Source organism: Brachionichthys hirsutus, chromosome 17 (genome assembly GCF_040956055.1).
Source record: "Brachionichthys hirsutus isolate HB-005 chromosome 17, CSIRO-AGI_Bhir_v1, whole genome shotgun sequence".
Classification (NCBI taxonomy): domain Eukaryota; kingdom Metazoa; phylum Chordata; class Actinopteri; order Lophiiformes; family Brachionichthyidae; genus Brachionichthys; species Brachionichthys hirsutus.
Window position 1 is genome coordinate 645,953 of NC_090913.1, and position 12,557 is coordinate 658,509.

General features: G+C 53.9%; 2 protein-coding genes across 3 annotated transcripts in view; both read left to right on the forward strand.

The window, feature by feature from the left end:
• Positions 1 to 6,858: 6,858 nt before the first annotated feature.
• On the forward strand, positions 6,859 to 8,749 carry timm10 (translocase of inner mitochondrial membrane 10 homolog (yeast)). Of its 2 annotated transcripts, XM_068751266.1 has the most exons (3): positions 6,859 to 7,048; positions 7,940 to 8,004; positions 8,094 to 8,749. In XM_068751266.1, the coding sequence occupies exons 1-3, from the start codon at positions 6,978 to 6,980 to the stop codon at positions 8,294 to 8,296; spliced, it is 339 nt and encodes a 112-aa protein (XP_068607367.1). In that variant the 5' UTR covers positions 6,859 to 6,977; the 3' UTR covers positions 8,297 to 8,749. The 2 variants fall into 2 exon arrangements, with proteins under 2 accessions (XP_068607367.1, XP_068607368.1); XM_068751267.1 differs by having other exon boundaries at positions 7,940 to 8,749.
• Positions 8,750 to 8,979: 230 nt separating this feature from the next.
• Positions 8,980 to 12,557, forward strand: part of unc93b1 (unc-93 homolog B1, TLR signaling regulator) — a 10,704-nt gene continuing 7,126 nt past the window's right edge. The window contains exons 1-4 of the mRNA XM_068750849.1: positions 8,980 to 9,119; positions 9,636 to 9,743; positions 10,000 to 10,141; positions 10,216 to 10,369. Coding sequence (XP_068606950.1) covers positions 9,636 to 9,743; positions 10,000 to 10,141; positions 10,216 to 10,369 — 404 coding nt within the window. The 5' untranslated portion in view covers positions 8,980 to 9,119. The remainder of the gene's footprint in view (positions 9,120 to 9,635; positions 9,744 to 9,999; positions 10,142 to 10,215; positions 10,370 to 12,557) is intronic.

Consider the following 12,557-nt stretch of genomic DNA (forward strand, 5'->3'; position numbering starts at 1 on the left):
GGAAGCCGGCTAATATTAACTAAATAAATAAAGAACAAAGCATTTTATTTAATGATTAAATGTCTGCGCGCGCAGTTCCCTTGCAGGTGGCGCGCGACCCCGGCGCACGAGCAGCGTGACAGGCACGCTGTTCAAAGGGCTTCGTTTATTAAAGAGCAGCGTGCGTGTGATCCACTCCACGCACGGACGGGTCAGGCTCATGGTGCGACCAACACACACCTGGGCTAAGCTAACCCCGCCCACCTTCAGCCGTTTACCTGTCTGATAAAACACGCCGATCTTTGCACCAATGAGCAGCTTGAAATGGTCCAGAGGTGTGAGGTCACCTTGAACAGGTAAGGTTAACCAAAACGGAAACACAGAACTACCCCTCAGGGAACAAGCCGTGAAGGTTCATTACTTACCTGCCGTGTTGGACCGCACCTTGGCACCACTGTTTCCTGCCAGATAATGACCCCCATCATCAGCCTGCAGCCGTTATAATGCCAGATAGTGACCCCCATCATCAGCCTGCAGCCGTTCTCCTGCCAGATAATGACCCCCATCATCAGCCTGCAGCCGGTCTCCTGCCAGATAATGACCCCCAACATCAGCCTGCAGCCGTTCTCCTGCCAGATAATGACCCCCATCATCAGCCTGCAGCCGGTCTGCCAGATAATGACCCCCAACATCAGCCTGCAGCCGGTCTCCTGCCAGATAATGACCCCCAACATCAGCCTGCAGCCGTTCTCCTGCCAGATAATGACCCCCCATCATCAGCCTGCAGCCGTTCTCCTGCCAGATAATGACCCCCATCATCAGCCTGCAGCCGTTCTCCTGCCAGATAATGACCCCCATCATCAGCCTGCAGCCGTTCTCCTGCCAGATAATGACCCCCAACATCAGCCTGCAGCCGGTCTGCCAGATAATGACCCCCGTCATCAGCCTGCAGCCGTTCTCCTGCCAGATAATGACCCCCATCATCAGCCTGCAGCCGGTCTCCTGCCAGATAATGACCCCCATCATCAGCCTGCAGCCGTTCTCCTGCCAGATAATGACCCCCATCATCAGCCTGCAGCCGTTCTCCTGCCAGATAATGACCCCCATCATCAGCCTGCAGCCGTTCTACTGCCAGATAATGACCCCCAACATCAGCCTGCAGCCGTTCTACTGCCAGATAATGACCCCCATCATCAGCCTGCAGCCGTTCTACTGCCAGATAATGACCCCCATCATCAGCCTGCAGCCGTTCTCCTGCCAGATAATGACCCCCATCATCAGCCTGCAGCCGTTCTCCTGCCAGATAATGACCCCCATCATCAGCCTGCAGCCGTTCTCCTGCCAGATAATGACCCCCATCATCAGCCTGCAGCCGTTCTCCTGCCAGATAATGACCCCCATCATCAGCCTGCAGCCGTTCTACTGCCAGATAATGACCCCCAACATCAGCCTGCAGCCGTTCTACTGCCAGATAATGACCCCCGTCATCAGCCTGCAGCCGTTCTCCTGCCAGATAATGACCCCCATCATCAGCCTGCAGCCGGTCTCCTGCCAGATAATGACCCCCATCATCAGCCTGCAGCCGTTCTCCTGCCAGATAGTGACCCCCATCATCAGCCTGCAGCCGGTCTCCTGCCAGATAATGACCCCCAACATCAGCCTGCAGCCGTTCTCCTGCCAGATAATGACCCCCAACATCAGCCTGCAGCCGGTCTCCTGCCAGATAATGACCCCCAACATCAGCCTGCAGCCGGTCTCCTGCCAGATAATGACCCCCATCATCAGCCTGCAGCCGGTCTCCTGCCAGATAGTGACCCCCGTGTGCGTTCTCTCTGCTTCCGTGAGGCAGCAGTTTGGAAGACATTTTGGTTTCTAAATTGACGTATTATCTTTAACCTCGCTGTGTTTGATTGACACATGAAACGGAACCGGTACTTACGTTCTGCTCAGACTGGGTCGCCTTAGTCAGATAGAACCCGGGTAGGAATGCTGAATAAGTGAGATGACGTTGTTCTACAGGCGCCCCCCCCCCAGCATGCAGAGCTACCGGTGGCCCGGTTACCAGCTTCAGCTCCTCGCCGTCCTCCAGAGGCAGCAGAGCCGCGCCTGGTTCTGTGACACCCTGCTGCAGTCCGGAGGTGAGCCGAGCCGCTGAAACGGAGCCGCCGGAACCGACCCGTCTGAATGTCTGTTCTGTGAAGGTATCTCGGTCCCGGCCCACCGCTGCGTCCTGGCCGCTCTCAGCCCCTACCTGTCGGAGAAGCTGGCGGCCGCCCCGGCTCCTCCGCCGGGCCAGATGCACCGGCTGCAGCTCCAGGAGGTGAAGCCCCAGACCCTGCTGAAGCTGGTTGGGCTCCTGTACTCTGGGGAGGTGGAGGTCAAAGGGCGCGTGGAGCTCGGCGATGTGCTGTCTGCAGCCCGCCGCTTCGGGATCACCGGGCTGGTTGAAGGACAGCCAGGTCTCAGGATGGGGGAGGAGAGTTCTAGAGGGAGGGGCATGCAGGACGCACAAGTTCAGACCGACATGTCTGGAAGAAGCGCTCCGGGGGGTCCGGTCGGGGGGAGGAGCTGCGCATCGACGGGAACACAAACGGTGGGAACGGAGGAAAACCCGAGATGCCTTTCTGGTTACTCCCGAGCTGGACCGCCCAAAGAGCCCGAGGGCGTGGCCTTAACCACCGTGCACCCCCGGGACGTCTGTCCTGAGGCACGGTCCTGCTCCAGCAGCGTCCGCGGAGCAGCAAACGGCCAAGAGTCCAAACGGCGCCGGTCCTCGGACAGTTTAACGGACGCCACGTCAACGTCAGCTTGGCCCAACGACGGCGCCGCCTTCCAGCAGTGTCCCGGGTCCGGGGACCGCCCTGAGGCGGGATCACAAGACGGGCCCGAGCGGTCCGGTCACACCGACGAAGAGGAGAAGAAGGGAGCTCCTGCTCCCGTGGCGAGGAAGAGCCTCGCCACGATGAGACGAATGCAGATGATTGGGAACGCCAGGAATGCTATCACGGTGAGGAAGTGGGCGGTGCCGGCGGGTTCCTGCGTTTTACTGCGATTATTAAACTGAGTCGTGCGTTTTCGCTCGTTCACGCGTTGCCGTGGGAGACGGATCCGCAGCTTGTTAAAGCCTCCTCGTGCGTGTTTGTGCAGCTGAAGCTGAGGAGGAGAACCAAAGGAGAACCGTGGGAGGTGGTGGACGGCCGGGACGCTGTGGACATGCTGTCGCTCCTCGCCTCCCAGCAGGTTAGCGTGTTAGCGTGACCTTTGTGACCTTTGAAGGCGTCGTGAAGCCCGTTCCGTTCTTATTGGTTAACGGGCCTTCGGTTTAAGCTCAGCTGGACTCGGGACGCTTCTTTACCATCTGACATCCTTTCACAGATGTCCCCGACAAACGGCGCCCCCGCCTGCCACCCCCGGCCTCTGGCCGACGGATGCTCCGTCTCACACCGGGACGAGGGGCTGCTGCTGCCTGCTGGACCTGCAGAGGAGGCTGACGAGCACCTGGAGAAGCTGCTGGAGGACATCATGATGGACCTGAACATCCTGCCCAACCAGGAGCGCTGCTGCGAGGGGAGTCCTGCGTCTGTCTTCCAGGTCCCAGCAGCGGGACGTGCGTCTCACCGGCCGTGGGGGACAGACGCAGGTATTTAGTGAGAGAACTGTAACGGCTACCCGGGTGGGCGTTACCGCTCAGGTTACTCCGCCCACCTGTCCTCCTTCCAGCTTTGTCTCTTTCTTGTCCCGATAGGATTCAGCTTCACGGCCGTCCTCTCACCTGTGTGCAGGTACCCTTTGTTCTCAGAGCGGGCCGTCAGATGTCCTCGTCCTTCAGCCACAGCAGCACTCTACCTTCACATCCGTGGGGGTGAGAGACGGGACGAGCGGCCAGGACACGCCTCCAGGATCAGTCTCAACGCCCCGCCCCAGTGGGCACACGCTCCGGGACCCGGCACAGGACCCGTCCTCACAGGCCCATCGGGGCGTCCTGGACTTTCTACCGAGCATCGCTGACTTGCGTCTTCCTCCGTGTCTGTCTCCGCTCCAGCAGCCTCTGTTGGACCGCCCCCGACGCCACGGCGCCTCGGTTCTGCTGCGGCCGCCTCCGGGCACCAGGTGGATCACAGACGCCATGGGGCCGCTGCGCTACCCCCTCAGTGCCATGATTCACAGAGACGGGGGGCCCCAGGATACCAACCTCAACCCCATCAGCCCCCCCACTGGAGGAAGCTGGTCGGACGCCGGCACGCTGACGGGGGCGCAGGAGGAAGGACCAACGTCTGAGGCGCCGCCTGACCACAGCAAGGCGCAGGAAGGTCGTACAGGTCAGCAAGGAGGCCCCGAAGGCACCACCGTGGCGCCGAAAAGGAGGAGCCATCCGCTGCTGGCCTCCTACAACGTCAGCGACAGGGGGCGGAGTCCCATCAACCTGGTCACCTGTTCCGTCAGCCTGTCAACCAACAACATCCTGGCCAGGCAGAGAGCGGCGGCCACCAGCCGGCCCTCAGGAGGAGCGGGCGAGCCGAGGACCGCTCGAAGGGGGCCCGGCGACGCCCCGGCCCTGAAATCCGTCCCACTCCCCAGACGGAAAAGAGGACGGCCGCCGAAAGACAAGCGTGAAGACAGACCCCCCATCAGGGACATGACGAGCACCGGCCTGCTGGAGGAGCGGGAGGAGAGAGGGATGAGGCGTAAACGGCGCCGGAGGAATAGAAGCGAAGGCATTCCACTGAAGAGGAAGAGGGTCGTCGGGGCGGGGCCTCAGACGCAGACGGGGCCTCAGGCGGGGCCTCAGGCGGGGCCTCAGGCGGGGCCTCAGGCGGGGCCTCAGACGCAGACGGGGCCTCAGGCGGGGCCTCAGACGCAGACGGGGCCTCAGACGCAGACGGGGCCTCAGGCGGGGTCTCAGGCGGGGCCTCAGGCGGGGCCTCAGGCGGGGCCTCAGACGGGGCCTCAGGCGGGGCCTCAGGCGGGGCCTCAGGCGGGGCCTCAGGCGGGGCCTCAGACGGGGTCTCAAGCGGGGCCTCAGACGCAGGCGTGGCCTCAGACGCAGGCGGGGCCTCAGGCGGGGCCTCAGACGCAGGCGGGGCCTCAGACGCAGACGGGGCCTCAGGCGGGGCCTCAGGCGGGGCCTCAGGCGGGGCCTCAGACGGGGCCTCAGGCGGGGCCTCAGACGCAGACGGGGCCTCAGACGCAGACGGGGCCTCAGGCGGGGTCTCAGGCGGGGCCTCAGGCGGGGCCTCAGGCGGGGCCTCAGGCGGGGCCTCAGACGGGGTCTCAAGCGGGGCCTCAGACGCAGGCGTGGCCTCAGACGCAGGCGGGGCCTCAGGCGGGGCCTCAGACGCAGGCGGGGCCTCAGACGCAGGCGTGGCCTCAGACGCAGGCGGGGCCTCAGACGCAGGCGTGGCCTCAGACGCAGGCGGGGCCTCAGGCGGGGTCTCAGGCGGGGCCTCAGACGCAGACGGGGCCTCAGGCGGGGCCTCAGACGCAGACGGGGCCTCAGGCGGGGCCTCAGGCGGGGCCTCAGGCGGGGCCTCAGACGCAGACGGGGCCTCAGGCGGGGCCTCAGACGCAGACGGGGCCTCAGACGCAGACGGGGCCTCAGGCGGGGTCTCAGGCGGGGCCTCAGGCGGGGCCTCAGGCGGGGCCTCAGGCGGGGTCTCAAGCGGGGCCTCAGACGCAGGCGTGGCCTCAGACGCAGGCGGGGCCTCAGACGCAGGCGTGGCCTCAGACGCAGGCGGGGCCTCAGACGGGGCCTCAGACGCAGGCGGGGCCTCAGACGCAGGCGGGGCCTCAGACGCAGGCGTGGCCTCAGACGCAGGCGGGGCCTCAGACGGGGCCTCAGACGCAGGCGGGGCCTCAGACGCAGGCGTGGCCTCAGACGCAGGCGGGGCCTCAGACGGGGCCTCAGACGCAGGCGGGGCCTCAGACGCAGGCGGGGCCTCTGCAGCAGCTCCAGGAGCTCTCCAAGAACCGACGCCCAAGAACAGGGACGTTGGGAACCGAGCCGGAGGAACCGGAGAACAATGTCCATCACGATGGGAACCACAATCTGGTGTTCAGCGAGTCGTCAGACGGCAGCTGTGTGGTCGCCGGTGACAACCGTCAGCTGTTTCCTTCTGATGTCATGGAAGACGGGGCCGAGCTGCTCCTGGGGGAGCCTGCTGAAGCTACACCGCTAGCTGCTATCCGTGGAGGCGGCTCCTCGACGCCACCGGAGCAGAAGTCTCAGTCCACGACCCGGGAACCGTCGGGGCCTCCTCTTCCTCACGCTGCTGCAACGGAGAGCTCAGGCTGCCGTCAGGAGGAGGAGGAGGAGGAGGATGTGGACATTGAGCTTTACTCCCCGGACCCGTGTGAGACTGGTCTGGATCTCGGTCCGGAGGAGGAGGAGGAGGAGGAGGAGGAGGAGGAGGAAGACGTGGCTGAGATTGATGTGACTGGAGACGAGGCAGAGGAGCTGATGTTCTCGGTTTAGCACTCAAAGATTCTGTTTCGTTCCTTTTATCTCCGTGTTTTTTGTTTGTCCCTCAGAAGCTTCGTACATTTAACGATCGCCTCTGAGTCGAGCTAAACGACGTTCTGTACGGAGCTCCAAATGGATTTAATATGTTGGTCGTCGGAGGACATTCATTCCTGTCTCTACTTTCACTTTGCATCCTCGGTTGTCACGGCAACGTTGTGTTACTTTGTGCTGTTTTGTGGCACGGCGTGTTTCATTACTTTTTGTAATTGTTCTTTATTAAATAAGTCTGTTAACGTGGTTTTTTTATTTTATTCACGTTACAGTACATTTCAGCCGATGGCCAGCAGAGGGCGCTGCCTTCCCAGCATCGCTTTGAATCTAACTTTATTGACATTTAAAGCTTGACCGGAAGCGATCGCGCACGCTGTCTCGCAGACTTGAAGGTTAAAGAAGAAGCGTAGGGCGCTTGATTGTACCGGAACCGGAGCGGGACCGGACCGGAGCGGGACCGGAGCCGGACCGGAGCGGGACCGGAGACATGGACCCCATGAAGGCGCAGCAGCTGGCGGCGGAGCTGGAGGTGGAAATGATGGCCGACATGTACAACCGGTAAAAACGAACAAGCTAACCGCTAAGCTAGCGCTAGCTATCCAAGCCGTTCACCTCCGCCAGGGCGGTAAACGGGCTTCGTGCTTTATCACGTCACTGACTGGTTGATCTCATTTATTGATCTGTGAATGGTTTAGCTCATTTATTGATCTGTGAATAGTTTAGCTCATTTATTGATCTGTGAATAGTTTAGCTCATTTGTTGATCTGTGAATAGTTTGGCTCATTTATTGATCTGTGAATAGTTTAGCTCATTTATTGATCTGTGAATAGTTTGGCTCATTTATTGATCTGTGAATAGTTTAGCTCATTTATTGATCTATAAATAGTTTAGCTCATTTATTGATCTGTGAATAGTTTAGCTCATTTATTGATCTGTGAATAGTTTGGCTCATTTATTGATCTGTGAATAGTTTAGCTCATTTATTGATCTATAAATAGTTTAGCTCATTTATTGATCTGTGAATAGTTTAGCTCATTTATTGATCTATAAATAGTTTAGCTCATTTATTGATCTGTGAATAGTTTAGCTCATTTATTGATCTGTGAATAGTTTAGCTCATTTATTGATCTGTGAATAGTTTAGCTCATTTATTGATCTGTGAATAGTTTAGCTCATTTATTGATCTGTGAATAGTTTAGCTCATTTATTGATCTATAAATAGTTTGGTTCATTTATTGATCTGTGAATGGTTTGGTTCATTTATTGATCCGTGAATAGTTTAGCTTTGTCTCCAGCAGACATTCCGGAGGAATCTTAGTTTCCCTTCAGCTTCAATCGTGATCGACTGAATCCTTTCGTTCTGGTTCCCGCTCTGTCTCCAGAATGGTTCTGAAGGCCTCCTCGCGTGCCAGAATGTTATTCATGACGTAATATTCCCGTTTGTCCCAGGATGACCAGCGCCTGCCACAGGAAGTGTGTGCCGCCACATTACAAGGAGGCCGAGCTGACGAAGGGCGAGTCCGTGTGTCTGGACCGCTGCGTGGCCAAGTACCTGGACCTCCACGAGCGTCTGGGACGCAAGCTGACGGAGCTCTCTGTGCAGGACGAAGAGGTGATGAGGAAGGCGGCCATGGGGAGCGGATAGAGGCGCCGATGAGTCGGGGTCCGTGGAGAGGAACCACTGGAGGACATCTTCCAGACTCTCTGGGTGTTGCGTTCAGTTTGAGCCGGCTGACTAGCGAGGAGAAGGACCGGGACTCGGACCAGAACCTCAGCCTCATGCTAAGAACTCAAATGCTGGATTGAAGCTTCGTGCGACCAATCATGGATTAAACAAACTGACTGATTTCGTTTCTGTTCCACGCTTTATTCGAAGGGAACGTGACGTTCACAAGTCCGGTGTCGGTTCCGTTCAAACGTGGACCTGCGCCAAATCAAACATGTGCTGTGAGCCTGCTGTTGTTCTGTATGTAGGGAACCCATGTTTTTGAACTGAGACCTTTATCTTCGCTCGCCCACGACCTCCAGTATCTTTCCTGTTCTCGTCATCTTTCGTCTTAAAATCCAACTTGCTCCCTTTGTTTGTTCCCAGTGGGTTCTTCGGGTTCTCCCTGAGTCTGCGTGGGTTCCCTCTGGGTTCCCCCCCGTGAAGAACCCGGAAAGGGTTATTTAGTTATTATTTCTCTCCTGACTTTTTTTCGGTGAAGAAAGGGTTATTTGGTTATTTGGTGGTTGTCTGGAAAGCAATAAATGTTTAGGCCCCCCTCCCATCGTCACACTTCTCCTGTACAAACTGACCCCCCATCAGAGAAGGAAAACGTTATGTGGCCCTCACAGGACAAGGGTTGGGGGCTGCTGGTGCGTTGATTAATGCTGCGCATGCGCAGAAGAGGCGAGGCTTCCCAAATAGATACCTGCGCCTTTAAGACCATGTCGGCCGCGCGAGGATGAGGAAGTGAAGAAGAGTAACTTTCGTTTCCCTCGGTAGACTTTTATTTGTACCTGCACCATGTACGCAGGAAAGAGGAACTGGACGCTGTAACGACAGGCGGAGGACGTGTCGCTGGGTCGGGGGTCCGAGTCCGTCCGAGTCCGTCCGAACCGCGAGAAGCGCCACGCGCGAGCCACGGTAAGTGGGTGATCCGCGGAGGCGCGTTCGTTACGTCACACTGTCGGTTTGAAAGGTGCCAGTCTTTAATGTAGCAATAAATTAATGAATAAGTTCATAATCCAAGATGAACATCTGGAATGAAAGCTCGTGAAACAGAACCGGACCGAACCGAACGCTTCGGGGAACGGGCAGGACCACATCCTCTTTTGACGGTTCGTGATTGGGCTGTAGATCTACAGTCGATCAATAACCACGCGCGTCATTCACGTTTTTAGATCGGCAGTTATTTTCCGATGCTTTCATTTGCGGATATGAAAATAAACCGGTTACGTTTTCAGTCTCATGTTTTCCTCCTGGATTCCACCAGACTCCAAACTCTTCGTTTTTGCTCTCCGTGATTTACGTCATGACGTAAACGCATAGAAATGAAAAATGTTACGTGAATGACAAATCGATACGTAATCCGAATATGAGATTAAATAGAGTTAATGGTGCCGAATCTTAATCGGGTGTACTTCCGTTTTCGGTCGCTAGATGGCGACAGTTGAGGGGGAGGAATTAGATGGCGCACCTGTACCGCCCTCTAATGGCGTCATGAACGAACTGCTACACGTGGGGCAAGATGACGCCATGCAGGACCAGGTGAGCTTCAGAGAAACTCCACTTCCACCCTGCGTGACTCTGGTGGAACTTGAAACAAACATCTTCAAACGCTGGGAATTAGAGGCCCCGCCCATATTGTCAGCCTTGAAGAGAATGATTCTTTATTTACTGAATTTAAATGTAAATGTAATGATTGATTAAAGTTTTGCTACTTTAGGCTTTAATTCAAAACTCCTTGAAGGATTCCGTCCACGTTGTACGGTCGAGTATCCGATGGCGTCTCTCCTTCCTTCAGATGGAGGAGTTTCTTGGCCCGCGGGCGGAGTACGACGAGGAGGAGGAGGAGAGGAAATACTACCGAAGGAAGCGGCTGGGTGTCATCAAGAACGTTCTAGCAGCCAGTTTCGGAGCCCTGATTGTGTACAGCGTGTACATGGGTAAACCAGTCTAAACCAGTGTAAACCAGTGTAAACACTGTAAACCAGTTTAAACCAGCGCGTGTCTGCTGCAGGCCTGCTGCAGATGCAGCTCATCCTCCATTATGATATGACCTATCGTGAGGTTAAGTACAGCAACCTCGGGCTGGAGAACATCGACCGCAAGATGCTGATGGGCATCAACGTCACCCCAATCGTGGGCCTGCTGTACACCCCCATCCTCATCAGGTAAACACACACAGGTACATTATTTAGTTACGTCCTCAGGTAAACACACACAGGTACATTTAGTTACGTCATCAGGTAAACACACAGGTACATTATTTAGTTACGTCATCAGGTAAACACACACAGGTACATTATTTAGTTACGTCCTCAGGTAAACACACAGGTACATTATTTAGTTACGTCATCAGGTAAACACACAGGTACATTATTTAGTTACGTCCTCAGGTAAACACACACAGGTACATTATTTAGTTACGTCATCAGGTAAACACACACAGGTACATTATTTAGTTACGTCCTCAGGTAAACACACAGGTACATTATTTAGTTACGTCATCAGGTAAACACACACAGGTACATTATTTAATTACGTCCTCAGGTAAACACACACAGGTACATTATTTAGTTACGTCATCAGGTAAACACACACAGGTACATTATTTAGTTACGTCCTCAGGTAAACACACAGGTACATTATTTAGTTACGTCCTCAGGTAAACACACAGGTACATTATTTAGTTACGTCATCAGGTAAACACACAGGTACATTATTTAGTTACGTCCTCAGGTAAAAACACAGGTACATTATTTAGTTACGTCCTCAGGTAAACACACACAGGTACATTATTTAGTTACGTCCTCAGGTAAACACACAGGTACATTATTTAGTTACGTCCTCAGGCAAACACACAGGTACATTATTTAGTTACGTCATCAGGTAAACACACAGGTACATTATTTAGTTACGTCCTCAGGTAAAAACACAGGTACATTATTTAGTTACGTCCTCAGGTAAACACACACAGGTACATTATTTAGTTACGTCCTCAGGTAAACACACACAGGTACATTATTTAGTTACGTCCTCAGGTAAACACACAGGTACATTATTTAGTTACGTCATCAGGTAAACACACAGGTACATTATTTAGTTACGTCCTCAGGTAAAAACACAGGTACATTATTTAGTTACGTCCTCAGGTAAACACACACAGGTACATTATTTAGTTACGTCCTCAGGTAAACACACAGGTACATTATTTAGTTACGTCCTCAGGCAAACACACAGGTACATTATTTAGTTACGTCATCAGGTAAACACACAGGTACATTATTTAGTTACGTCCTCAGGTAAAAACACAGGTACATTATTTAGTTACGTCCTCAGGTAAACACACACAGGTACATTATTTAGTTACGTCCTCAGGTAAACACACAGGTACATTATTTAGTTACGTCCTCAGGTAAACACACACAGGTACATTATTTAGTTACGTCCTCAGGTAAACAGACACAGGTACATTATTTAGTTACGTCATCAGGTAAACACACACAAGTACATTATTTAGTTACGTCATCAGGTAAACACACAGGTACATTATTTAGTTACGTCCTCAGGTAAACACACACAGGTACATTATTTAGTTACGTCCTCAGGTAAACACACACAGGTACATTATTTAGTTACGTCCTCAGGTAAACACACACAGGTACATTATTAAGTTACGTCCTCAGGTAAACACACAGGTACATTATCTAGTTACGTCATCAGGTAAACACACAGGTACATTATTTAGTTACGTCCTCAGGTAAAAACACAGGTACATTATTTAGTTACGTCCTCAGGTAAACACACACAGGTACATTATTTAGTTACGTCCTCAGGTAAACACACACAGGTACATTATTTAGTTACGTCCTCAGGTAAACACACAGGTACATTATTTAGTTACGTCATCAGGTAAACACACAGGTACATTATTTAGTTACGTCCTCAGGTAAAAACACAGGTACATTATTTAGTTACGTCCTCAGGTAAACACACACAGGTACATTATTTAGTTACGTCCTCAGGTAAACACACAGGTACATTATTTAGTTACGTCCTCAGGCAAACACACAGGTACATTATTTAGTTACGTCATCAGGTAAACACACAGGTACATTATTTAGTTACGTCCTCAGGTAAAAACACAGGTACATTATTTAGTTACGTCCTCAGGTAAACACACACAGGTACATTATTTAGTTACGTCCTCAGGTAAACACACAGGTACATTATTTAGTTACGTCCTCAGGTAAACACACACAGGTACATTATTTAGTTACGTCCTCAGGTAAACAGACACAGGTACATTATTTAGTTACGTCATCAGGTAAACACACACAAGTACATTATTTAGTTACG

What these genes read in the sequence shown, in the direction of transcription:
- timm10 (XM_068751266.1), top strand. Translation starts at nt 6,978, where the DNA reads ATGGACCCCATGAAGGCGCAGCAGCTGGCGGCGGAGCTGGAGGTGGAA. An exon ending in ATGGCCGACATGTACAACCG is followed by an intron (nt 7,049 to 7,939) that starts GTAAAAACGAAC and finishes CGTTTGTCCCAG; the next exon opens with GATGACCAGCGCCTGCCACA. An exon ending in GGAGGCCGAGCTGACGAAGG is followed by an intron (nt 8,005 to 8,093) that starts GCGAGTCCGTGT and finishes CTCTCTGTGCAG; the next exon opens with GACGAAGAGGTGATGAGGAA.